General features: G+C 40.2%; 2 protein-coding genes across 3 annotated transcripts; both read left to right on the top strand.

The window, feature by feature from the left end:
• Nucleotides 1-681: 681 nt before the first annotated feature.
• Nucleotides 682-4977, top strand: si:ch211-218d20.15. Of its 2 annotated transcripts, none has more exons than XM_047601097.1 (8): nucleotides 682-1121; nucleotides 1367-1485; nucleotides 2798-2858; nucleotides 2947-3014; nucleotides 3121-3223; nucleotides 4072-4190; nucleotides 4314-4459; nucleotides 4557-4977. In XM_047601097.1, the coding sequence occupies exons 1-8, from the start codon at nucleotides 1061-1063 to the stop codon at nucleotides 4663-4665; spliced, it is 786 nt and encodes a 261-aa protein (XP_047457053.1). In that variant the 5' UTR covers nucleotides 682-1060; the 3' UTR covers nucleotides 4666-4977. The 2 variants fall into 2 exon arrangements, with proteins under 2 accessions (XP_047457053.1, XP_047457054.1); XM_047601098.1 differs by having other exon boundaries at nucleotides 1273-1485.
• A 1388-nt stretch (nucleotides 4978-6365) lies between these two features.
• On the top strand, nucleotides 6366-25483 carry si:ch211-269e2.1 (cohesin subunit SA-2). Its single transcript, XM_047600515.1, has 32 exons — nucleotides 6366-6514; nucleotides 6835-6916; nucleotides 7003-7090; nucleotides 8570-8734; nucleotides 8854-8950; nucleotides 9052-9128; nucleotides 9211-9282; nucleotides 9949-10153; nucleotides 10337-10488; nucleotides 10571-10644; nucleotides 10738-10861; nucleotides 10975-11073; nucleotides 11349-11428; nucleotides 11532-11639; nucleotides 11726-11846; nucleotides 11928-12045; nucleotides 13397-13500; nucleotides 13606-13698; nucleotides 14531-14617; nucleotides 15599-15799; nucleotides 15891-15967; nucleotides 16053-16143; nucleotides 16240-16320; nucleotides 17636-17728; nucleotides 18060-18234; nucleotides 20395-20531; nucleotides 22595-22696; nucleotides 22803-22954; nucleotides 23255-23383; nucleotides 23465-23652; nucleotides 23752-23827; nucleotides 23904-25483. The coding sequence occupies exons 2-32, from the start codon at nucleotides 6873-6875 to the stop codon at nucleotides 24043-24045; spliced, it is 3552 nt and encodes a 1183-aa protein (XP_047456471.1). The 5' UTR covers nucleotides 6366-6514; nucleotides 6835-6872; the 3' UTR covers nucleotides 24046-25483.
• The last annotated feature ends 69 nt before the right edge of the window (nucleotides 25484-25552 follow it).

The raw sequence follows: 25552 nt of genomic DNA, 5'->3' as shown, positions 1-25552 counted from the left end.
CAGACACCAGAGGACACCTTCAGAAAACCCATGTCCATTCACCGATGAGTCACAGCTGTTGTGGAGGCACAAAGGAGACCTACACACTATTAGGAGGTGGTTATAATGTTACGCCTGATCGATTTTGAAAATATTGCACCAGTAAAATATTGCTTCTTATAATTCTGTACGTTTAAATGTTATGGATGAAAAAAAAAAAACATCTTAATGAGAAAAGTAGTCACTCGAGATAGACGATAAACAGACTTGAGAACATTAGATCATAATCATAAATATTCATTATTTCCTCGTTACTTTCTGTTTATTCAGGAAATCTTGATTAACTATGAATAATTTTTATTATATAGATCAGTTGATTGAATTAGTTGAGCATTAAATGAGCATATTATTAGTTGCAGCCTTAGAAGAAATGATAATAATAATAATAAGTTGGAGCAAAAACCACATGAAATTGTGAAATTATGAAAACAGTCAGTGAGCAACGTTCAAGGACAAGACTTGAGAGAATGTAATTTCCATGACTGAAGTCAGTTCGCTGCTTTTCTTTCTTTCTTTCTTTCTTTCTTTCTTTTTATTATGGCTGCATCCTCATCCTCTTCCCTAAAACATGACATCATTGTAAAAGGCTGGTCCTCAGCGTGTATGGAGGAGGTGGGAGGGTGGAGGAGGTGGGAGGTGGGGGCTCGAGGGGCGTTAAACGCTGCAAATGACAGACTGTGACCGCGCGGCCGCTGTTGCAAAGGGCGTGGACATTATTTCATTATTTTTTCATCCTTATTATTTTTATTATGGTAATTATAAATCCATCAGTCTCTCGGCTGCCGCTGCGCGCAGCGAAGGATGCGCTCATCACCTTGCGGAAGTGAGATCTAAATGGAGAAAGACCGTTTCGCCTCGAACGCTCCCCGGCCGACGGATGTCTCCAATAAAAAATTAAAATAATAATAATAATAAATAAGAGAGATCTGCTTGTTTCTAGGCAAGTTAGTGCGCTTCATATGGCCTTTAAAAGCGAGGGGGCATTAGGAGAATAGGTGTGACAGGACGGGTCTGTTCGGATATGGCTGTGAGCATCACGGAGCCGCTCATCCAGCCGTGCGCCTACCATGAAGCTTTCAAAGGTAAGCCCCGGCGTTTTTATTTTTGTTTTCATTTAAGGCGTTCTCATCTCATCCCCCTTTTCAATGAGCCTTCCGGGCCACTGACACCCCCCCCCACCACCTTTTTTTTGTCCTCATCCATCCTTCTTCTTCTTCTTCTTGGACCCTGTAGGAGATGAGATGTGATGCTGCGCCTGCTTGTTTAATCATTAAGTGGTGGTAGAAAGAGGGGCAGGGGAACTGATGTGTGATTGCTGTGTGGTCAGTGGAGCTACAGGTGAAGAGACCCCTGATGCCCGTCCAGCTGAGTCCCGAGCAGGTGGGCCTGGAGATGCTGTGTCTCTGCGGGCAGCTGGACCTCCTCATCAGGGCGCAGACGCAGCAGGTAACCGCGCCACTACGTCCACATTACACCACTGCTCACATTTTAATGTGACAATGTTCCATCAGACGCTAATTATTCTCACGTGCATCGTTAAGGGAGTGACATGGCTAATGAACCCTTAAATGAGAGTCAGTTAGAAGCTGGGTGGGCTCTGTAAGGTTAACGTTTCCCAAGAAACCCATTAGTGCTCATGTTCCATCATCTCTAAGGAGTTTTTTCTTAAACAAATCTTTCATTGTGTTTGTTTTACTGTATTTTACTATAATCATCATCAGCATCAGGAAACAGCTCTAATCGTCCAGTCTTTTATCTGAGTTTCCACCATCAAGGAAGAAAAATCAGCAAATTTTGCTTCGTTTTCTTTCTATTTAATCGTGAGCAACTGCCAACTTCAGACAGCTGCTCTTCCTTACTCTGAATTGGACAAATTTCCATTTTTATTTTATTTTTTTCCAGTTGACTGACTGTGTCTTTGAGTTATTTCTGTGAGGCTGGTGCCAACTACAGCTGTAAAATGTTTATTCCAGGGGTCTTCACCGTTTTTCAGGCCAAGGATCCCTAAAAGATATGTCAAAAATATTTCTAATCAACCAAAGGTTTTGCAGCCCCTTCCTGCAGTACCTCCGTAGACCCCTAGGGGATCTTTGGTTTAGTCAGTTCAAGACGTTTTTGCTCTCTAACCTGGTTTCATGTCCAGTGTGCTGTCTGCCACGTTGGACCCGGTGGAAAATTAACCAACTAAAGCTCTGCATTAAAGTTCAAGGTCCTTGTTCTTTGGTTTTTCCAGTTTCTGCTGCTCTATACTTCTGTTCCACGGCATTTCAGAGGAAAATACTGTACGTTGTACTCCACCACTTTAATTTAACAGTTTTACTTGTTAGTTATTCTTAATATTAAGATTTTACAGAATAAACAATATAGGAAACTGAAAAAAATGCAAAATATTGCAAAAGATGCAGACAGTTTTCTGCCTTTCACATATTATAGAAAGAAATATGTGTTTCGTCTGTCTGCAAATTAACATTTTAAACTTCTTTAAATGTAGACAAAAAAGTTCAAAAACTTCTTTCATTAGTTTTATTTGTACTTTTGTATTCAACTGTATATAAGTTCAATAATAAGGAGAAACCCGTTACTTAATAACCGTAATGAGATGGACAGAAAGGCAGCAGCAACTTTAAATGATGGAGATTGATCACCTTGGAAAAGTATAGTGAGAGTGAGAGTGATGGATTTCATGCAGCACTTTTTTTTCTATTGCTGTATTAGTAGTTTTACTTTAGTAAAGTCCCTGATTTCTTCTATGTTCCAGTTCCAGGAGCAGTTAGGACAAGGCTGCAGCCCAGAGGAGTCAGACACTTTCCAGGCTCAAGGTATTTCCAACAGCTCCTCCAAGAGTCTGTCTTGAGTACACATTTAATGATTTTTATTTATTTATTTTGTGCTTAAATATTCTTAAAGGATCAGAGATTCTCAACCACATGCTGCAGTGCCTTGAACACCTACCAAAGCCTATGCCCCAGCTGGAGGTATCACACCTGTTATTGTCCAGATGGAAGAGGATTTCTGGTTTGACGTCACTGTTGCACATCAAGTGAAAAAAATACAAATAAAAAATCAATGTTGTCTCCTCAGGACTACCTGGACATGGTGGGTTTGTCAGCGATGTTTCCTCGCGTAGAGGTGTTTCTCATTCAAGGCAGCCCCGTCGACATGCTGGAGAGCCCACAGATGGACGGTGAGACTCAGCTGAGACTCGTGCAGTTTTCAAAGGCTTCTGAGCATTTTTTAAGAAAAATCAAGAAAAATTAGGACATATCACATTTCCAATCGGAAAACACTCATCTATGTTTCTTTTTATGGTGATCTAGGTATCTGCAATGGACCACAATTACATAGATTTTCTTATTAAGCCTTATGCTATGCTGTGCTATCTTAGCATCGGAAAAACACTAGTAAAAGTTGTATTTCTGAATTATTTATTTGTTTTAGGGACCCGTTCAGAGAAACATTTGCAGAAGCAACACTTTATATCCAAAGCTAATTTGTAACTTGGGTGGGAATGGGTCACCAAAAATACATATTGGTATTTATAATCAATGCATATACAGAAGTAATGTCTATATATATTTAGAGCATGATGGTGGATAAACTTAAATAAAAGGTTTGAGTACTTTTATAAAATTATGAATGGTTCACAGTCAAAACACCAGAAATTAATCACATCAATGTCAGTTTAATCACAGTAGTGCTACTACTAGTTTTCAATCTATGTGCATTTTGTGCAAAAAGATGGATGCAACCTGATACAGTAAAATTTCTTGTACTTGTATCTAAATATGTCAAATAAAGCGTATTAGTTTGTTTTACATGCAAAACTGAAATGTGACTTTAAAATCAGCTCCATCTTGGCTGTTAATTACATTACATTCTTGTTGTGTATTAATGCAAATCTATTATTAATTTAACAGTGCTGCGGAAGAGGATTAGAGTCAACGTTTCCTCATATTATGGATTTATTCTTAGATTTATGATGATATAACTTTAAGGGGTGCGCCAATAACAAATTTGATGTTACTGCTGCAGAATACTTCTTCCATGTGGCTAAACTGAACCAGCTCCTGGTGCTGAGTCAGCAGCTAGAAGAGGATATCAGGCACCTTGGGAGTCATAAGTACATCGCCCACCAGCTCTCGGTCATATATGTAAGGAGACTCAAATTAACGCCCACATTTTCTTCTCTAATCCTTTTTTTAATTTTCTCATTTCCTAAGTGTCCATTCCACTAAACTCTGCAGTGCACCTTTTTTTTTATTATTATTTTGCAGCAAGTCATCAGCTCTTTCAGGGGAATCCAGGTCTTCTCTGAAATCAAGAAGGATATTGAGGCCAATTTCAAGCAGATGAAGCAGTCTCTGGTTGCAGAGGAAGGCTCCAGGCATGAACCACAGCTGGCTGCTCATTATATCAACTGGTGGGTTCAGATACAAATGTTAAACTGGGAGATTCGGATTAATTAATGCGGCAGTGGTTTGATTTGCCCTCGTGTTTTGTTTTTTTTCTCTGTGCAGGATATTAGAAATAACTCAAAGCTTAACGTCCGCCGTGTTGTCTCTGCCAGAGGAGCTGATGGAAGACGTTCACCAGGCCGTGTCCTTCATGTCCCATTTCATCTCCTGACTCTGACTGGACGCCTCTTTAATCGAGAGGCTCCTGCTTCTGAACGAACTGATGATGATATGACTGTGAAAAGGTGCTACTCAGTTTGATTCAGCTGAATAATGGTGGGACTGGAAAGCCTACGTACATTTCAAAATCACTTTTTTTTTTCTTTTTTTTTTAATGTTGTGTTCCTGAATGTGGCCCTTAATTGTCCCCGTGCTGAGTGAGTTATTTGGGATTGAATGTAAGCCTGTTGAATCCCTTCTTGCACTAATGTTATAACTACTGACACATTTTTAAAGCGGGATAATAAAACTGGATGCAATAGGGTGATGTGTTTTGCTGTCTTCCTGTCTCTCCAGACTTGCAGACAAATACCTATATTAAAATAAGACATAAGACAATGTTTATTAATTCCACGTATGGGAAATTTCCTTGTCACAGTAGAATTAGGCCCTAATATATAAAAAAACCATAAATGACAATATCAAATTTGAAAGAATATACAAAAAATACAGCATTCTGACATTCTGTATACTGTATATATTGTGGACTGGGGATTAAAAACTGCTAAAAATTGGTATATAATATAATTGGTAAAATTTAAAAATGTAGACAATGAGGTAATTTGTGCAAGATAGGTAGTGTAAAAAAGCAGATTATTGTGCAAAATTAATCTTGAAGAACAAAACTGATGAATTTAGTGCCAATAAAGTTTGTGACACTATAAACATGATTAATAATAATGATAATGTTACTATTATAAGTGCATGTTCCCATATTCTGAGGTATAGTTGTTGCACAGCCTCATCTGTTACCTGCAAAACAAAAAGACACCTAGTAGCATAAAATGAGTAAATGGTTCCCCCTGGTGTTCAGTTCATGTAAAAAGCTCAGGCTATATCAGAACAGCTCCCTCCTGATTCAACAGCAACCAGTGACGTTAATTAACAAAAACACGCAGGAGGATATATAAATAAAACTATATAGTATGCTATATTGTATTTTATGGCATTTAATGAGTCCCACAAAAACGGGAAATTAATATAAAAAAAATAAAATAAAACAAAAGCTCAAATAAGGAAATATAAAGAAAATTAGAGAAAATAATGAATAAAATATGTGAAGTATAAAGAGATGAAGTAAGATAAGATAACATCAGATAAGGTAAGATATGGCTTTATTTATCCACGTGGGGAAAGTAGGATATCACAGCGGCAGGGAGCAAAAAAAAAAAAAAAAAATGTAGACACGAGAAAACTATACAGAAATACAAAAATAAATATTCCAGTGTAAATCGAGGCTTATAATAATAATAATAATAATAATAATAATAACAATCATAATCATAATAATAATAGAGAATAACAATAAATGTGGAAATAAGAGATTAAATATAAAACAAATGATCTATCTAAAAAAAGAGTATTATTTATTATTATTATTGGTCATTTAGTTTTGTATAAGTATATTAAGCGTATAAGTATTTTCTATTTCTATTTCCCCAAGTATTCATTAATTTATTTCTGCATTCGTTTATTTTCATCGACATGGGCGTTTATTTTTGGTTCCTATTATTGTTTTACAGATATACATTTGTTTTCTTTTTCGTGTCACTCTCATGACTCCATAATTAAGGGCAGGACTTAGCCTTGAATGACGTATCGTTTCAACGAATCACAGAGCTCCATTTCTGCGCGGCAGCCAATCAGAACATTGTTAGGCTGTCCTGCAACTTGACAGTGAGAGCTGGGTCAAGGAAGGAAATAGACCCGTGGAAATACTTGAATCATTATTTCCAGACAGGCTCCGGATTTAAAAGCATTCATTAACGAACATCACGTCAGAATGAATCTATTCGGAAAAGGTGAGTCTGAAAAGTTTCTGCGCGACTTGTCCGTGTGTTTGTTTTACTTGAGGCTGTTGCATGCAATAAACAAAGAGACTTAGGTTATCCCAGGACATTATTGCTGTGTTTGTTCTTGGAAACATATCTGCGAGTTAGCGTCAGGACATGAAAATGTTCAGCCCTCATGGGTCCAAACATCCTCTGTGCCGAAGTGTCACTGAGCAACAATGTAAAGAGAGACTGGCTCCTCCCTGTGGATAGGGCAGGCAAGTTTTCATGCATGCATCATTTATATTGAGCCATAATTTGTGGTTGCACTGAAACATGTGTGTTTGCAGATGCAGAGACGCCTGAGACCTGAAGATCCGAGGAGGACATGATCCCTGAGCCCTCAGCAGCATCCAGGTCCTCGGAGCAGACGTAAGAACATGGATCTTATTAATGCACTGCATGTCCTTAAATACTCACATGTAATTATTTTCTCTTCGTTTGATCAAATTTTCCAGTAAGAACTCTCAGGATGGGGCAAAGTCGTCTGCAGCTGTAAATCAGTCAGAGGATGATTCGGGGAATGAGAACAGACAAAAGAGTGTGGTAGGTGTTTGTGCGTGTTATTACCTTCATAAATGTATTTACAAGAAGAGTGTAAATGAAAACCGTTTCAAGGCGATAGTCGGTATTTTATTACCAGAATAAATGTGTGTCTTGCATGAATTCAGGGTGACACAGCAGAAAAACAACAAGAAAGGTGAGAAAATGTAGTAATCTGCAAATATACTTTGTACATACTAAGAAAACACATGTTAGATTCATACATCAATCTATGTGTGCATTTGCAGTCTTTATAGACTTCTTCACAGGTTGTAAACAATGTGATGTTTTTTGAGGGGCGGGGCTTAACTGGATGCAAAACATCTCGAACACAACAGCCTGTAAACGGTGGTTAGCATATTTCAATCGACTGTTTTGGCAAGAATGGACAAGGAAAACGCATGTTTTAGAGAATATACTAATACACTCACTCCCAGAGGCCGTGATTGAGTTGATTGTCTGGCTCCAATCCTTTCTTTTAATCGCTAAAGCCAAACAAAAGTTGTCTACGACTGGCAGTGACTGGTACTGGTATTTTTCACTTTTTTTGGTTTTGGCCCCCAAAAATACGACAAGACGACATTTTCATGGCTAAAAGTGACAGTGCCTCAAGTTTCCCTTTGTTTTGCCTCTAGCTGACATTGTGCCGTGAAGTGATCTTAACCACCTCTACTCAAACAAACAAAATTTACTTTCAACACACACAAAACACAACAAGGGATGAAGCTAATCTTATGCTTCTTACGCCGACCCTTGTTACAAACAAAACATCCTTAGCAAAGCAACTTTTAAAATACGTGATCTGCCTTAAATCATAGGTCTCTAGAACAGCAGGCGTTCAGCTTTCATCTCATCTCTCACAGCTAATTTCTGTATTTTTTGTAATAATTTGGTTTTAAACACGTATTTAAATGAGGAAATTGAACTACACATTTTCATTTCACCAGCGTAGCTATGCCACAGGTTGACACCTCGAACAGAAGCGCACCGTTTTTTGGTGTTAGTTCTTGTTTTAGGTAAAAATTTAAGTAAATTATTGTGTACAACATCTGTACCTTCTTAAATTCAACTGAATCATACAATTTAAGGGTATTTAAATTACGATAAGTATTATTTTTATATGCACTACCATATATCTCGACACAATGCGTCATGTTTTATTAAGTGTCTTCTGCAGGGTGATGTATATCAGAATGAAACTGAACATATTGTTCAGTTTTGTACAAGCGGGATTTATGTAAGTAGTTAAGTAGTTATGATAGTTATGATTGATATATGGGGTGTGGGTGAGTGAATACAGCTATGTCTCATTACCGAGAAGAATTGTGTTGTTATTGTGCAGCAGATGCCATAAACCGATATTAGAGACGGTCTAAAGAACCAGTTTTTTAGTTTTTAATGCATTATCCCATTATACGGTGGAGTCTGTCATCATAAATATGCATTTGACCTGATCACATTTTCAACCCCGCCCCCCTGCAGAGACGAAGGAAAAGGGCGCACAAGGCCTCCGAGAATGTCAAGAGCAAACGGGCCAAAGCCAGCGGCAGCAGCGTGCGGCGAGCAGGAGGCGGCCACGGCAAACAGAAGCACGTGGAGGCCGTCACCCTGTTTGAGGTGATCACCATGGGGAAGAGCGCCATGCAGGTAAAGACGTCCGACCCTGGCTTCCGTGGTGGACGTCACGTTTCCACCGTCTGTCAAACCTTCTGTTCATATTGTTAGCGCGTTCTCACTGGCCGTCTCTTTTTGTGACGCGTGCGCAGTCGGTGATCGACGACTGGATCGAAGCGTATTTGACCGACAGAGACACGTCTCTGCTCGACCTCATCGGCTTCTTCATCCAGTGCTGCGGCTGCAAAGGCAAGGACGGACACACGGACGGCAGCTGCAGACACACACATGAGCACATGCAGGACGAACTCATGTTTTATGTATTTATCATTTATTTATTTTCGTCCTAGGTGTGGTCACAGCAGAGATGTGTCAGAGCAAAGAGGACGGTGACGTGATGAGTAAGATGGTGGAGGAGCTGGACGAGGTAGGAGGTTATTTTTATGTTTTTTTTGTGTCGTGCTTGTTGTGGGACTTTTTTTTGGAGAATATCTGTGTGTTTGTTTCAGGTCACTGGTCTGCAGTATAAGAAGCTTTTGGCTTTTCCGTGGATCCTCACAGTGACGTGGCCAATGGACACAGTCAGTACCCGCTCGCTGCATTTTTTTTATTTTTATTTTTTTGGTCCTTTTCAATTATTATAATACGAGTGTTATTGGTAAAATTCACACACGCAGTGAGGGTGTAAATGACTGAGAGCAGAAACAGTCAACAGAGAAGAGAAGAAGTGGTTTTGGTTTCCTGCTCAGTGAGTGCCGCAATGTTTGTTTATGCAGGTTCACTGAGCATGAAGACACTGTTGTACATATCAGTTTCAGTTACTTTCGTTTTCACCCCAAACTCACAAATGAACTTAAACTAAACATGCTCAGTCGCGCTGCAAATGAAACCCCTCAGAGGACTAACTCAGGGTTATACTACAAAACAAGCAATCAGGAGTGCACATGAAACATGATAAATAGAAAAAAAAATTCAGACAAGAGACAGATAACCTTTCCTTTTTTTTAGAAGTAGGATCTGTTTTTAAACATTAGAGGTACTTGCACAAAGTAACCCTCTACTTTATTAACATTCGATAACCTAATTTACCATTATTTTATAGTGCTGTGCTTCTCCATCCTACTGCAGTTTAACTTATTTTGTTGCTTTCTGTCCCAGTCTCACAGGAAATACTACATCAAAGGTTTATCCTCCAGATCACTGCTGCTGCGCATTAATGTCGTTCTGCTTCTTTTCCTCGGCTGCAGGACAGTGCAGAGTACCCCCTGGTGCAGTCTGGCCCGTACGGCCGCTGGTTCCACTCCGAGTTCTGCGACTTCGTGTCGGTGCTGGTGGCTCAGTGCCAGCACAGCGTCGTCTTCGACGGCTACCTGATGAACGCCCTCATCTCGCTGCTCGCCGAGCTGTCGGACTCGTACGTCCGTGCGTTCAGACACACCTGCACGCTGGCGGGTAAGAGATGCATGAAGCATGACGGTCAAAAGTTTTAGAACCGCACGCCGTGTCCTCTGGCATCGTTTGGTCAGGGCTTCATCCTACAGCAAGATAACGGCGATGTACAGTAAATGCATGGATTTAGCTCATCCGTGCTCTGTTCTTTTGTTTTTTTTTGTTGACGTGGACGCCTCTGAGAAGCGGTGAAGCTGCTGAGCTCTCTGGTGAACGTGGCCCTCAGCCTCAGCGTTGGGATCGAAAACAGCCAGAAACTGTACGGGGTGCAAAAGACAAAATCGGTGAGGCAGAAAAGCACTCAGCAGCTGGAGAGAATACAGAAGAAGATCACAGAGGTAGGATGAAGGAATTTAGAATGTAAATAACCATTTAAATAATCATTTACTGACTGTGTGGCTTCTCCGGATGCTCCTCAAGCTGGAGGAGAAGCGAGCGGAGGTGGAGAGCATGATGGACATCATCTTCAAAGGAGTTTTCCTCAAGAGATATCGGTAGTTTTTTTTTTGTGGCATACAGTAGTTGTTTTCAGCTTTAATCTGTATCATAGTCGTCGTTAGTTAAAAACTGTTTCTTTGCTCGTGCAGCGACATTCTGCCGGAGATCCGCTCCATCTGCATGGAGGAGCTGGGTTTGTGGATGAAGCTCTACAGCTCCGCGTTTCTCAACGATAGTTACCTCAAATACATGGGCTGGATGATGCACGACAAGGTGGACCACAAAGCACGATTATGTGTCATTTTTTTTTATATGCTTGTGCTGTGTTTTCTTTTTAATATGTATGTGTATAAAACCAGGAAATGCTAATGAAAATCCTCTTTCAGATACCGGACGTGCGTCTCAAGTGCGTGTTAAGTCTACAGGAACTGTACGATGATCCTCTCCTTCTGCCTAAACTTGACCTGTTCATCAGCCGCTTCAAGGTAATCAGGCCACATCAAGGCTGAGCAAAGGGAGCGTCCACTAGGGGGCAGACAAATCTACACAAACACAGAGCCGTATATTAGAGAGAGTCTGGCCAACTCAAATCATGAGCGCCCTGTTAGATAGTGTAACCCTCCTTTTTGCTCTCCACCAACTCTTCAGAAAAACACCAGCCGTCAATGAGTCGTTTTTGTTGGTTGTTAAGCCAAAACAGTGAGTTAAAATAGGCTTAAAAAACTCCTTACATGCATAATGTTTATTGTTCGTCCTCCAGGACCGGATGATCTCCATGACGCTGGATAAGGACAACGAAGTGGCTGTGCAGACCATGAAGCTACTGGTGCTCATCTCCAAGTGAGTTTGGTTTTTATTTCTAATCTTCATTTATTTATTTATCTATTCTTTTTTCTTTTTTTTTTTTGCTGTTCTTTGCCTCAATCTCCTCCTCACTCCTCAGATCGTGTGACGATGCGTTCGATCCAGAAGACTACAAGCAGCTCCTGCGGTTTGTTTACTCCTCACAGCGCCCCCTAGCGGCCACAGCGGGGGAGCTGCTCTACTGGAGGTATAGATGCCTTTATTATCTGACAAACAAACAAACAAACAAATACTTCTTTGATATTAATACTGGCTGCTGTTTGTCTCTGCCAGGCTTCTCAAGGCCGAAGCTCCTGCAGCTCATACTCAGGATGACATGAATGAAGAGGAGGAACATAAACGACAAACATCTGCCAGACTGAAGGCTCTGCTGCAGTTCTACCAGGAGTCTGAGGTGAGACCTTCAGAACATCTTTTCAGTCTGAGTACATGCTTCATGTCACGATGACGGTTGGGCCAATGTGAACACTTTCAGCTGCACGAACACGTGGTGTACCTGGTGGACAGTCTGTGGGACTGTGGTGGAGCTCTGCTGAAGGACTGGCCCACGCTCACGTCGACACTGCTGCAAGAGCCTCCTTCACTCAGTCCAGGTCAGAGCATGTTTTATTTGTTTGTTTTTGGTTTTATTGAAATATGAATGCCAGGTCCAGAAGTTTCCCAGAAGAACATTGTATTGTCACAAGATGGTTGATGTTATTTCCTTCTCCTGTCAGTGGTCATAATGTTGTGGCTGACAGTATACTGTACATATAGCCACCTTGTTACCTAGATCAACAGCTACAAGTATTATTCTAACCACTTATATCTCGATTGGTTGTGTTTTTGTGCGACGTTGGTGTGTTGGCATGTTTGTTTGGATCTGAATAAACATGTAAACTCACATAGTCTCACACAGACCATGGTTGAAAAAGGCAGCTCCTAGATGTTCTTCAAAGATGGACCTTGTGTCTGAGATATGTTGTGGTGCTAACTCAGCTCGTTGCTTTGCGTCTGTGTTGGTACTCGTCTGTGTACCGACTCTTCTTCAAACCGGAACGATGTCCACTTCAAAGAAACTAAACTGTTCCTTTAATCTGTTCAAACCGACGTGAGGCCTTTTAAAATGTCTGCGTGTAGAAAGAGTCCATTTCATCGAGTCGTCTTTTTGTTTCTTTACTGGAAGCGTTTGGTGCTTCACTTAATTTCCTCCGTACCATCCTTCTCTTATGTTGAGGAAAATACACATAATTTCAAGTCACCTCTAGAAAACATTCAGGAGCGACACCACAGGTGAATAGGTTAAATTTTAACTAATAGACATCACTGTGAAACTTCTCCAGTTGATTTCTTACATAAATACAATAATTTTTTGTATTACAAGTTTGCTGGTAATTTCTATTTAAATATGCAAATTAGGCATTACCTACTTAAATATGCGCTAATTTGCATGAATTTCCAGAATAAAAATCTGAACAATGACTTAAAAAAGGTTCAGAATTCTCGTTTCATTTTTTTAACATATTAGATTTCCAGGTATTTACAGAGGGAATCTTTTTTTTTACCACTCCATAAATCACAAAATACTGTCTACAGTCCAAAAAAAACTTAATTTTGCGTTGTTTTCAGGGGTAAAATGTCATATAAGTCAGGCTCTGAATGATGTATGAAAAATCCCTTCTGTAAATACCTGCAGAATGTAATTAGGAATAAGTCTGGAAAGTTTGGGATGTGTAAAAGCTACTGAAGTGGAGATTTCTGGCTCAGAGTACGAAGAAAAACTCATTTTGATTTCACTGCAAAAGCGTCTATGTTTCTATTGGAAACCACCATGAACCAAAACCAAATCTACTCAAATCCTTCACCATATATCATTTAATCATTTCAAACATCTATAATATCACACTAACTTTTCAATAAGTTCATTCAAGTGTCTCGCCTTAATTCGTTTCTTCCTGTCTGCAGGTTTCACTCAGGTGGAGGAAGCGGTGCTGGTGGAGATCCTGGCGGCGTCGGTGCGTCAGGCCTCGGAGGGACCGGCGCTGGCGGGAAGGAGCGGAGCTAAGAAGGTCAGTGGGAGATCCATCTGCACCTTTGATGACTTAAACTTAAAATGTGATGTGACGGACGTCCTGGAACCTGCTGAATTACATTAGGGCTCCTTCGTGTTCCAGGTAATGAACGCCAGAGAAAAGAAAATTCAGACTGACGACTGTTTGAAGCTCACCGAGCATTTCCTCGCGGTGCTTCCCAAGTTACTATCCAAGGTATTTAATCCACCAAGAACAGTTAATGTATAAGTCAGTCTGAGTTCTACGGAAGAGTATTAGTGCCATCCATGAGGGACAAAAAAGGAGAGGAGGTGGATTTATTTATTTATTTTTTATCGTCATGCACTTCGAGAAATAAGTGAACTATACTTCAGACTCAGCTCTAGTAACAAAGAAATAATCTTTCAGCTCACGAACACAGAGTAGTTCTCAGTATTAGGACTTTGAAGAGACTGTGCTGAAAACTGAGACTTTTACGAAGGATAAACCACACGAGCTTGGAAGAGGTGGCAACATAAAAGCTTCTTATTCTTTATTTCAAAAGGGACAATGCACATTAATCCACATTTTGACAAACATACACTACCGGTTATAACTTATTTAGAACAGTAATATTTTACTCTGAAATAAAAGCATAGACTAAATAAAGTTAAAATAAAAGTTAAAAAATAAATCATGGAATCAGTTTAGAACCACTTGGATTCTAAACTTCATCAATGTAACCATCTTTGTCTGATTTAACGTGTGAACATCGTGACATTCTTTCTTTCTAAAATGGAAATCAATTATTTTTCAGAGAGTTCTTCCCTATTTTCTTGCAGTTTACAAAAATGTGCATTTTGTAGAAACAGTCACATCCACTGGTTGTTAGAATCTCAAAAAGAGAAACATTTAATCTTTTTATCAAAGTGCATGATGAAAAAAAATCTACTTCCTCTCACAGGTGGCCCTAATACGCTTCCATAGTTTTCAGACCTTTGTACTGCACACATTTATTAAAATGATTATTATAATAATTATTATTTTTTTTTTTGTTTGGATGATGCAGTTCTCAAGTAGCGGTGATATCGTCGCCTCCCTGATGAGGATCCCTCAGTTCTTCCTCCCCGAGTGTCCAGAGGCCGAGAACACACAGGTCTGCACAGCTTCACTCTTCACTTACACAAATTATACCACGATTATTCAACTCTGATGAGTTTTTCTCTCCAATTATTAAGACTGTAGTGTTAAACCATTAAACATCAGGGCTGTTTAAATGAGAAATCACTGTTATTGGTCTGATTGCTACAACTGTATAGTTCATTATAGATGTATTATTATTATTATTAAAAAATAAATGGAAAAATGATGAAATTCATAGTGTGATTATCCCAATAGATACAGAACAGTATTATAACATTTTTAATTGTAAAATGTAAATGTGAAAGCACTTTAAATATTATTATTGTCATTGTTATTGCTGTCATTATTATTATTATCATTATTATTATTTGCCTCCCCCCACTCCTTTAAGATCATTACCAGTAATTTAAGTAACTTATTGGAAGTATTTTTATTTTTCTGTCTTTTTCAGTTGTATGTGCATTTGATGCATTTCTTTTCGATTGAATGTCTGAAATAAATAAAACTAAACTAATTAGAGCAGATATTTGATATATCTATCATGTTTTATATAATAAATATATATATAATTAATTATAATTATCCATCATGAACTCTGTAAATAATCACAAACATCAAATGAACAAATGCAAAGTACTGAATGGATTCAATTTAAAAGACAAAAAAAGATTAAAACTAAGAAATTATTCACAAATTATTCACATCTCTGTGTTTTTAACAAGTTATTACAGTTTTCTGTTTTACTTCATTTACTTCAAGTCTGTAAACAATGAAGTAGTTTTGTCTGCGCCTCCAAAATAGAGTAAATTTTTCTTATTTTTTTTGGCACAGCTGTGAGAAAAAGTATAAAAAACTCTTCTAACCAGGACGATTATTTTGTAGTGAATTGTTAATTTGTCCACCGGTTTCCCACAGATTGGAAAAAAAAAAAAAAAGGGGATCTTTAATTTATTAGCCGTTACTGTCTGTACATTTTAATATCTCGTTCCTGCAGGCGGTGTCCAGCCTGATGGCCGAGATGGGAGCAGCGTTGGACGTCCACTCGAGCCCCGCCGTCCTGGAGGCGGCGTCCCGCACGTACCTCAGCCTGTGTGGGGACGGCGCCGCCTGGACATCCGCCGCCCGAGCTGCTAGAGACGCTCTGGTCCAGAGCTGGGTGGACAGACTCACCGCTCTGCTGGGGGAGTCCCTCAAGGCGAGGAGGCTTGGACTCACTTCAAGTAAAACCGTTCCCAAACGTCGGCCACCCGTACACAGAACAAATAAGTTTCCTCTTTGTTTTGCAGGGTGACAGTTTCTCTGCTGACGACGACAGAATAAAAGAAATTTTAGCTCCACTCAGGAAACTCAGAGCTTTCCACAAGTAAGATGAGACGCTTGTTGACACGTCGTCTGTGAAGCCGTGTCGTCGTAGAACTGATTGTGTGTTTTATGTGCTGAACGTGCAGCTGCCACGACCTCAGTCAGTGGAACCTGTTCGATCTGCTGTCTCCTGTCCTGTCGGAGGAGATCAACCAGGCAGGACCACCACCACCAGAGGTACCACCACCACCACCACCACCACCACAACTACAACACATTCATCTCCTCACCCTGCTCCTCTTCATCGTTATATCCTCCTCTGATCGTCTGCAGGTGCTGCTAGAGGTGCTGCAGTGTTTGTCCTACTTCATGCTCTGGTCTCTCAACACCAGCGGTGAAACTCTAACCTGCAGAGTGAGTCACATCTGCTTTACCTCTCAGGCAGGAAGCTGACGCTCGTCAGGGTTTAGTGGCGAGACGTTAACGCTCGCTATTTCAGATTGGTACGTCGAGAGTTTTTTGATTCATGAGACTTTAGTAAAGATTCATTCAGTTCTTTATTTCAGACTCCATTGAATAGGTACATTAAAAGAAATCGGTCATTATAAGTTACAGAATCATTAAATGCTGTAAGGTGAAGTCTAAAAAGTGAGTAAAAGTACGTTATTTGGAGAAATATGAACCTAATAAGAAGAGATCACATGTTCAAAATGAACATTTATTGGGCAGCAGTGTCACGGAGCTGAATCCATGAACTTATGAATTTAGGGACGAGAGGACAAAACCTCCAAGACGCTGATGGTGGAGAAGTGGAAAGGAGACTCTGATGGAGACTTTTTGAGATGAAACATTATTTAAATTATTATAATAGAATATTATTATTTAATAGAATTAATAACAACCAAGCAAGTAGAACAAAACTGAAATAATCTAATCTACAATCTATATCTATTTTTTATTAATTTAATAATTGTTGAAGATGAGTTCAGCTTTTTCAATTTTTTTTTAATTATTTTCATTTGAAAATTAAATATTTTATTGGTTTTTTAACGTAATATTTCAGACTTTTTGTTGAATGTGAATCAAAAAAGAAGTGATGAATTAGTTTCATCCCTACAGAGAAATAATAAAAATAGTCAAACGGTGGATGAATAATGTGTGTCAGTATTTATGTTTATTTTGCACATGTTAATGCACAACCTCAAATTGAAAACAGATCAAAAGCGAATCTTGGTGCAGCACCATGATAGAAAAGGAGCAGGAAGAAGAAAATCTTATAATTCCTGCTCCTTTTCTTGAACATAAACACACAAACAGACGGTCTGTCAGTCAATTACTTGACAATCAACACTAAACAACAAAAAGATAATCATCTTTCACACGATCATTTACAGCCTACATAACAGCCATCACTTGTCAAGTTCACAGAGCCTAAATATTCTATTCTTATACATATATATTTTTTAAATGAAACACATTTACACACATTTTCAACTCTTTTGGGGTTTGAAACCACACCTTGAAATGCACGTCTGTTTAAAATGAAATTTCCTTCCACCGCCCTGATCTTCTGAACTAAAAAAAAGTGCAGACTTCCTGGTAACTAATAATGTAACTTAACTAAATGAACTAAAGTTTCATGAGTCCTGCATTGATAAGATTAAATGTTCCCACTCTGTACATGTTTGTGTATCAGATGTGTCCCTCTGTGTGTGTGTGTGTTTTTTAGGAGAAAGCCGTATCCCAGAGGCTCCAGCTGCGTCTCTTCTGCGACAGAAGTCATCGCTGTCTTTCCCACGGCGACGACGGCGTGAGGCAGCAGGTAGGATGGAGCTCACCACACTCACCGTTACGACTTCTCCTCTCTGACCTCATCTCATTTCTCATTTCACTCCTTTTCAAACTGCCTTAAATTCTCTGAAATTCTATATGATCTTTTATCTAACTTTTTTAATTAGTTTAGTTTTATCTATTTACTCTATTTATTGATTCCACTGTGCTCCTCAGCATTTTACCTGCTCTATTCTGCTTTTTTTTATTCCACTTTTATCTGTTCCTATCGTATATATGTGTTGTGTAATATTATACAAACCGTCCAAACCAGTTACCCCTGGTGGGGTTAATAAAAGCGTCTGAATCTGAATGGATTTCAGGCTTTCCTTGGCGTGTGCGACGTCCTGACGGCTCATTCCTACCAGCTGCACCTGTGGGATCCCACCTCCTTCGGCCCGCTGCTCTACACCCCCAGCCCCAAACTGCAGAGGGCGCTGCTGACCTTCGTATGCAGCCACGTCTTCGTCGGCTCCGACTCTGACGGACAGAACAGGGGTGAGTGCTCTTTTTTTTTTTCCACTTCAACCTTTCGTGCAGATTTTAATCTACAAAGACTCAAAAACACAAATTCCCAGACGATTATAAAATATGTTTTTCTTTTTGTTGCTTCTCTTTGAAGGCAGTCTGAGCTCCGCTTGTGTGTGATTGTGTGTGATCTGCTCTGTTTAAGTTCACCTACTTGTGACTTTTTAAAATTATTTAATCACGATTAAATAGTTTGGAAAATCACTCAAAGACAAATCAGTGCGTCGTATAAACTGAGAATGAACTTTTTTTTTTTTTAAAATTTTGGACGTAGGCGACTTATGGAGTGTTTAAACTTTTAAAAACACACAGATTCAACACTTTTAAATGACAATACAACACAATGAACTAATTTAACCTTATATAGTCAAACAGCAGCCACTAATTATTTTAAGAAGAGTATGTTTATATGTTGAAAATTATTTTTTTAAAATCATTTTATAACAGTTTAGATGAGTTGACGATTGTGTTTCATTTATTTTGATGACGATCAGAGGAACGCGGGATCAAAAAAATGACACAATCTTTACTTAAAATGTTGCACTGAAAGTCTGAGTTGCAAAATTAAGTAAAATACGTTCTGATTATGCAGAAAATCATCCTCTTTTGCTGATATATGATCACAAAAGTCAAAATGCAGCCACCAATACAGACACTTTGCAGTGAAAGCTGTAGCTGTGGCTACAGTTAATTAGATCTCCACTTATAAAGCTCACAGTAAAAACAATTACAGAATCAGGAAAAGTAACAGAAAACTAATCTCTGATGCACAAACTTGCATTCATTTTTTTTTTCTTCACAATCCCTACTCTCTTTTTTTTTTTCTTCTTCTTCTTTTGCCGTGAAGCTGTTTGACCTCTGTGGGCCTCAGACATTCAGTTAAATGAAACCATGTGAGACGTCAGGAGGGAAACGTCTCTTCGGTGGAAAAGCTCGAACGATTTAAAGACGTGTGAAACTTGACGCAAAGCGCGTGGGAACTGTTGGCTTAATTTTACTGATATGACTGTAATGTAAAATCAGAAAACATAACTGTAGCTGATTAATAAATACAGACATGTCGAGAATCTCTCTTTTTTTTTTTTTGAACTGTGACGCCTTAAAATCGTCCCTGCTGTTTGGAGTCGACATGTTGAACTGTAGATGGCACTCTCCCTCCTCTCCTCCTCCTCTCCTCCTCCTCAGAGTGATTTCTGGCCTCGTGGTGTTTAACACATGCAGATTTTAAATGCGCGGCCACACATTCGGCCTAATAAGTCGCTGCAGAGCTGCCTGCTGACTGTAAATGGGCTCTGATTTCCAACCTGACCTGACAATTGACCCTCAGTTACAAAGGAGGTCTTGTTAATTTCCTCAGACTGAAACAGGGTCGACTAATTTGCGCGAAAAGACGCTAGACTTTGTTATGCAAAGCGACGCGGCTTGTAAATTGCACCGTGCCGCCGCCTGTTCCCAAATGAGGATTGATGTGTTGGGAAAAACGCACACCCAGGGCAGATCCCCGTGTGCAAGTCCTGCAGGTAAACGCGTGAATTCATTCCCAGCTAAAACATTTTTATTATCTTTACAATAGCTTCTACTCCCGGAGACATATTGCATCCAAATATGCGATGGTCCATAGAAGTCAATAACTGCCCTGGTGGGACTCTCTTAAATGTTCGCCCCAAATACGATACAGGATTATTGGTTTTTGAACATGTAATAAAAAGCTATTGTTTTATTGGATTTGCCTGGTAACGATTTTGTTATAAAGACAGTGTTTTCTATTAGCTGCTGGATCAGAGATCACTCGGAGGGCAAGGCCACTGAGTTAAATCATAAAATCAGGGCAATCTCTTTTCCGTGAGAAAATTCCATTAACTCTGGCTCACCTCCGAGCCTATTTTATTAGCCTTGTGAAAGATTGAAGCCACATGGTGTCACAACTATAACTCCAGACTTGTGTTATCTTTGATTTCCACCTGCTAAAGCCATCGGCCCGAGACACTGAAACCGAAACGCCCGTTCCTCGCGTTTTGCTTTGTTCTTTTCTTTCTCTTGTGCCATTTCTCATGATTGATCGCTCTTCTTACTTCGCCCCCGTCTCCCGCTCTCGACCACTTCGCGTCCAACTGCATCTGGTCTGCTCAGCCGGCGAAAGCCCTGGAGGCGAGAGGCTGGAGGACCTTCACAAAAGAAGGAATCTGCTGGCGGCCTTCTGCAAGCTGATAGTTCACGGAGTGCTGGAGATGAGCATGGCGGCGGAGGTCTTCATGTACTACATGAAGGTAAAGGGTGGACATGGTTTGTGGAGGGGGGGTCCACTGAGGAGACACCTTCATTGTGACTGCTAAATCTGAAGCTAGGTGGTTAGCTTAGCTTAGCATAAAAACTTTAAACCGAGCTGTTACACATAAGTCATCAATTTGCTCAATGGTACGAGACAAAGCTCTTAAATAAGCGTAAAAATAAAGCGTAAAAAATAGAAAAACGGTACAGCGTCAGAATAAAAGAATTTAGAGAAAGAAGTAACGGGCAGAAGCAGATACACACAATGAACTTGATCAGTAAGTATATAGACCTCTTAACAGCTTGTAAACAATGTGCCATATTTAGAGGGGCGGGGCTTAGCTGGAGGCAAAACACTACAGCCTGTAAACGCCTGTTAGCATATTTCAACAGCTGGAGTGGAGGAGGAAAACACTTATTTTAGATAATACACTGATACATTCAGTCCCTGAGACCACCCACCCTACACTCTCACTCACTGGGTGGACAATTTGACCAAAAGAGGACACAGAGGGGACGAAGTCTGGTCTGTCTTTCTCAAGTGAAGCCTCTACAACAAAGATATTACAAGAACTAAGTGTAACCACTGTGGAGGCTAATGTAGTGAATGCAACTTCAGCTGGGACACCAATGAAACATACAACTAACGTTGAGTTAGCTAGAATAGCGGTTAGCATTAGTATGAACGTGTAACAAGAATCCCCCAAATAATGATTAATTTATCGTAATTTCAGTCACGATTTATTCTGAACCATAACATTATCCAAGCTGAAACTGATGATGCATTAAATGTTAATCTCACCTGATATAAAATATGCACTGCAAACACAAGTGTTGTTGATGATTGTCTCATTCCAATCTTTTTTTAAATCACATTCAACCAAAGTCATTTATGACTAGCAGTGGCAGGTTTCTTTTTTTATTATTATTTATTTTTCTTTTGCTTGTTCGGTTTCGTCAGCCTAAAATACAGCAATATACAGAAACAACATTTTCTCGGTTGACAGTGACTGTGTTTGTCTCAAGCTTCCCTCTGTTTTGCCTCCAGCTAATGTTGTGACATCACAGTGACGTAGGCAGTGAAGGGGTCTACACAATTAATGAAGAGCTATTATGAGAAGCAAAACAATGTGGTGATTTGCCACTTTATATAAAAAAATAGTAATATAAAAAAAACTTAAAATACTGCACAATTGTGCACTCTGCAGTTGAGACCTGAGAGAACAATAATAATTATAATAAGCAGGAATTAGCATGTTCCGAAGTGACGAGTGTAATAAATCTTGCACTTAAGTGAACAGATCAGATAATTATTGCCCTTGGGAATGTCACAGGATTTTATTAGCTTTCAGCTGAGCTACACTGACAGTTTCCCCACTTACAGTCTTCATGCTAAGCTAAGCAAGCTAACTGGCTCCAGCTAGCACTATGCACTTTCTATGACACGAAGGAGCAGTGGTTCTGCTCTGAACCACCTAACCCTTCCTCTGAAGCTGAACCCAGAGGATACTCACCTCAGCTAATTGTATCGTTGACGTCAGCTCCCCTCCCTCTTTACCCCGGTGGTTCAATCCGTCCATCTCTCACTCCATTTTGCCATCACTCATGAACCAACACCCCCAGATAAATTCCTTCGCTTAGCGCCAACTTGGAAAGATCCCTCCACCGTTTCCATGCAGAGAATCAGACGTGAAGGTGCTGACTCTCTCGCCCTGGCCCTGTGTCGGTCTGTCTGTGAACCGTCTGATAGATCTGACAGGAACGCCACTTCATCTAAAAAAGAAGAAGAGATTCCCACACAGGACATCCTCACCGTGTGTTGTGCACTGACATCCTGATTTATGTATTCTGATTACATTTCATCTTTGAGCATCTGTTTTCTGCAGAGAGACACAACTCTTCTCAACTTTTCCATGTATATTTCTTCTGTTTGACAATAAAAAAAGAGTGGAAACATGTTATTTCTGACTTCCTGGTTCAGGAAATAGAGTTCACTTTAGTGCATGACCTGAATGTTCAAAGCTAGCCGCTAACGGGAAAGCTTGTCCCCGTTTGTCCCCAGTACTACAATGACTTCGGAGACATCATCAAGGAGACGATGTACAGGACCAGGCAGATAGACAAGATAGAGAGCGCTCGCACACTGGTGCTGTGTTTGCAGCAGGTAAAATCAGTCCACGGAAAAATATATATATATATATGTATTAAACTTCAGGCTCTAACTGTCTAATGGCTGAAATACGCTGTGTGTGTTTTTGTCTCCTCCACAGCTGTTTGTGCGACTGAAGCGGGAGCAGGAGAGCGGCGGCAGGGCTCAGCCGGGAGTCCAGACCTTCACCAGCATCAAGGAGCTGGCCAGGCGCTTCGCCCTCACCCTGGGGGACCTCGTCAAGTTTCGCGAGTGCGTCGTCATGATCCACAGGTCAGCAGCGCCGCACTGGAGTCACCGCTTATTCCTTGCACTGCAAAAGCAGCATTACTAGAAAGAAGCAAAGTATTCTTGTATTCAGTCAAATCATCTTGTATTTAGAAAAAAAATACTTTTTTTTTTGCTTGACAGAAAATCTTAGCACAAAGTTATTAAAATAAGTTCTCTGAACAAAATATAAGATGTATTTCTTTGATGCGAGGATTTTTCGCAGTGTTTTTTTTTTTTTTTTTTTTTTTGTAGACTGTCTTTGCCAAGTTTCTTGTCTAAATTGTTTGTGGTTACATGTTTTAGAAACGGCATAGAGTTTGTGTTCCAAGAGTTCAGTCAGAGCCCGGAGTCGGCCACACCTCCGTACCTCTCCTACCTGACGATCCTCAGCGAGTTCTCCAGCAAACTCCTCAAACCAGACAAGAAGTTGGTGTGAGTGCTATTGTTGTCGCTGTTGTGTGTCAGGTAAATCTGGTTGAAGGCTGCTGAGAGTTTTTTTTCGTGTCTGTGCAGGTTCTCCTACCTGCAGAAGCACACCGCCGAGCACATCATTGACCTCAGGGAGGAGTGCTGGCAGCCGCTTATCTACTACCGCGCGTCTTTATTGGCCGTGGCTGAGGGCGAGGACGCTGTGTCGTACGTGAGCTCCGACAGGAAGCCCTGCCTGCACAGCCGCTCTCCTTTCAAACAAAAACTGGAAGGTACAACACGACTCACAGCAGCACACAGATACGCTGCACGTCCTTATTGTCGCACAGTAGCTAAATGTGCATCTTCTTTTTTTGTGTGTGTGTTTTCAGGGAGCAAGTCTCCCGGGCCGTTCAGCTCCGCCGATCCCAAAGCTGGTAAAGTTCACAGAGCTAGCTTCAGTTCGAGGTGAGACTCAGGACGCTCTGTTTGTTTTTAGAGGTTGTTTACGAAGCCACTCATCTCATGTCACTCATGTCCTCAGCCATCAGGAGAGGACGGCTGACACGGATCCATCGTCTGTCCCTCTGTCGGAGCCTCCCGCAAAGAGGCTGAACGCCGAGGGGTCCGTCCTCAGCGCTGGCAACGAGCCGGAGGACGACGACACCGTGGAGGTCGAACTGTGAAGTGCGGCCGAGAGCAATTCTGTCCGGACCTCATCACATCCCAGAGATGATTCCATCGCTTTTGGTTTATTTTTGCACCTTGCAACCAAACTTGAGCTTTGTTGAGCGTGCAGCATGTCATGTTTTCAGGAGCAGATCTCCCCAGCTTCAGATATTCTGTCATGCAAAAGCCAAAACCAGCTATGAATTATGAACATGTCTGACATACACCGATCAGGCGTAACATTATGACCACCTTAAAACCACCACGAGGAAATCATGAATCAGTTTAAAATCTTAAAATTGTTGAAATTATTCTAATGTAAATTGTTAATGTTCTCATATTCTTGCTGTTTATTGTCTCTCTTGAGCCACTAGAAGATGTTTTGTTTTTTTTTAATCTATAAGAGTAAGTACAGAATTATAAAAAGCAGCTCTGGTGCAATATTTTCAAAACCGATCCGGCATAACATTATGACCAAATAGTCATAAATAGGTTTCCCCTTGTGCCTCCAAAACAGTTGTGACTTATCAGAGAATGGACACGGGCCTTCTGAGGGCGTCCTGTGGTGTCTGGAAACAGGATGTTGTTGTTAGTGGGGGACTTTGGGTCCTATGGGTCGAGGGGAGGGGATCATCCTACAGACACTTGATTAGTTAGGGGTCTGTTGGGGAGTTGCTCCTGAACCGTTTTTGTGCGTGTCTGTGTCAGACTGCAGAATGGGGTGCCTCGTCTGGTCTTAGGTGGGTGCTAAATGTCTAAGTAACATACAGAAATGAATGTCGGGTCCAAACGTTTCCCAGCAGAACACTGAATTATCACAACATGGTTTAAATGTTATTTACGTCTCCTGTCAGTGGTCATAATGTTGTGGCTGATCCGTGTGTCTTATCTTACATAGATGCATTAATGGGTCCTGGTCCTGTGCTACTGCAGTGTGTACAGTATTTCTTTCTCTTTTTCTTTTTTTTTTTTAGCCTGCTGCCAAAAATACCTGTAATATATAAATGATACAAATGCGCAGCTAATGCACTGTTTACCCACTTTATAGAGACTTTTGCTAAAAGCTACAGATGTTTATCTAAATTAATTTAATATTTTAAGCAGACTGATGTTTGTTAATGGATTTTTGTCAAAGTCAGCCGGGTTTAGTCTTCTCATGGAATTTGTTAAAAATAAGAAAATATTAACCAACACCAGTCATCTTCTTCTTCTGTGGCATTATTATGGTCATTATTCTCATACCACTTTAATTTGAGGATTATTTATGTATTTTTTTTTTTGCACACTGTAAAATCTACTTGAATGTTACAGGTGACACTACATATTTATCTTTTAATCAATCAGGTCCAGGTGTAATTTAATAATCATGACAGGTGCTTTAGTTTCCCTACTTGCCACTTTATTGTATTTCATGTAAATAAAATAAAAACATATCCAAGCACTCCTGTAAATGTCCTTACACCCTTGTTCCACTTTTATTTTTACATCTTTTCCTCCGTACATTCATGAATGTTTGTGTACAGC

The sequence above is a fragment of the Mugil cephalus genome, chromosome 12, assembly GCF_022458985.1.
Source record: "Mugil cephalus isolate CIBA_MC_2020 chromosome 12, CIBA_Mcephalus_1.1, whole genome shotgun sequence".
Taxonomy (NCBI): domain Eukaryota; kingdom Metazoa; phylum Chordata; class Actinopteri; order Mugiliformes; family Mugilidae; genus Mugil; species Mugil cephalus.
Note: the sequence above shows the minus strand (reverse complement) of the source record. Positions and strands in the feature narration are given on the sequence as shown.

What these genes read in the sequence shown, in the direction of transcription:
- si:ch211-218d20.15 (XM_047601097.1), top strand. Translation starts at nt 1,061, where the DNA reads ATGGCTGTGAGCATCACGGAGCCGCTCATCCAGCCGTGCGCCTACCAT. An exon ending in GGAGAGCCCACAGATGGACG is followed by an intron (nt 3,224 to 4,071) that starts GTGAGACTCAGC and finishes TTACTGCTGCAG; the next exon opens with AATACTTCTTCCATGTGGCT. An exon ending in ACCAGCTCTCGGTCATATAT is followed by an intron (nt 4,191 to 4,313) that starts GTAAGGAGACTC and finishes ATTATTTTGCAG; the next exon opens with CAAGTCATCAGCTCTTTCAG.
- si:ch211-269e2.1 (XM_047600515.1), top strand. Translation starts at nt 6,873, where the DNA reads ATGATCCCTGAGCCCTCAGCAGCATCCAGGTCCTCGGAGCAGAC. An exon ending in GTTTTCCTCAAGAGATATCG is followed by an intron (nt 10,645 to 10,737) that starts GTAGTTTTTTTT and finishes TTGCTCGTGCAG; the next exon opens with CGACATTCTGCCGGAGATCC. An exon ending in CAGGACCACCACCACCAGAG is followed by an intron (nt 16,144 to 16,239) that starts GTACCACCACCA and finishes GATCGTCTGCAG; the next exon opens with GTGCTGCTAGAGGTGCTGCA.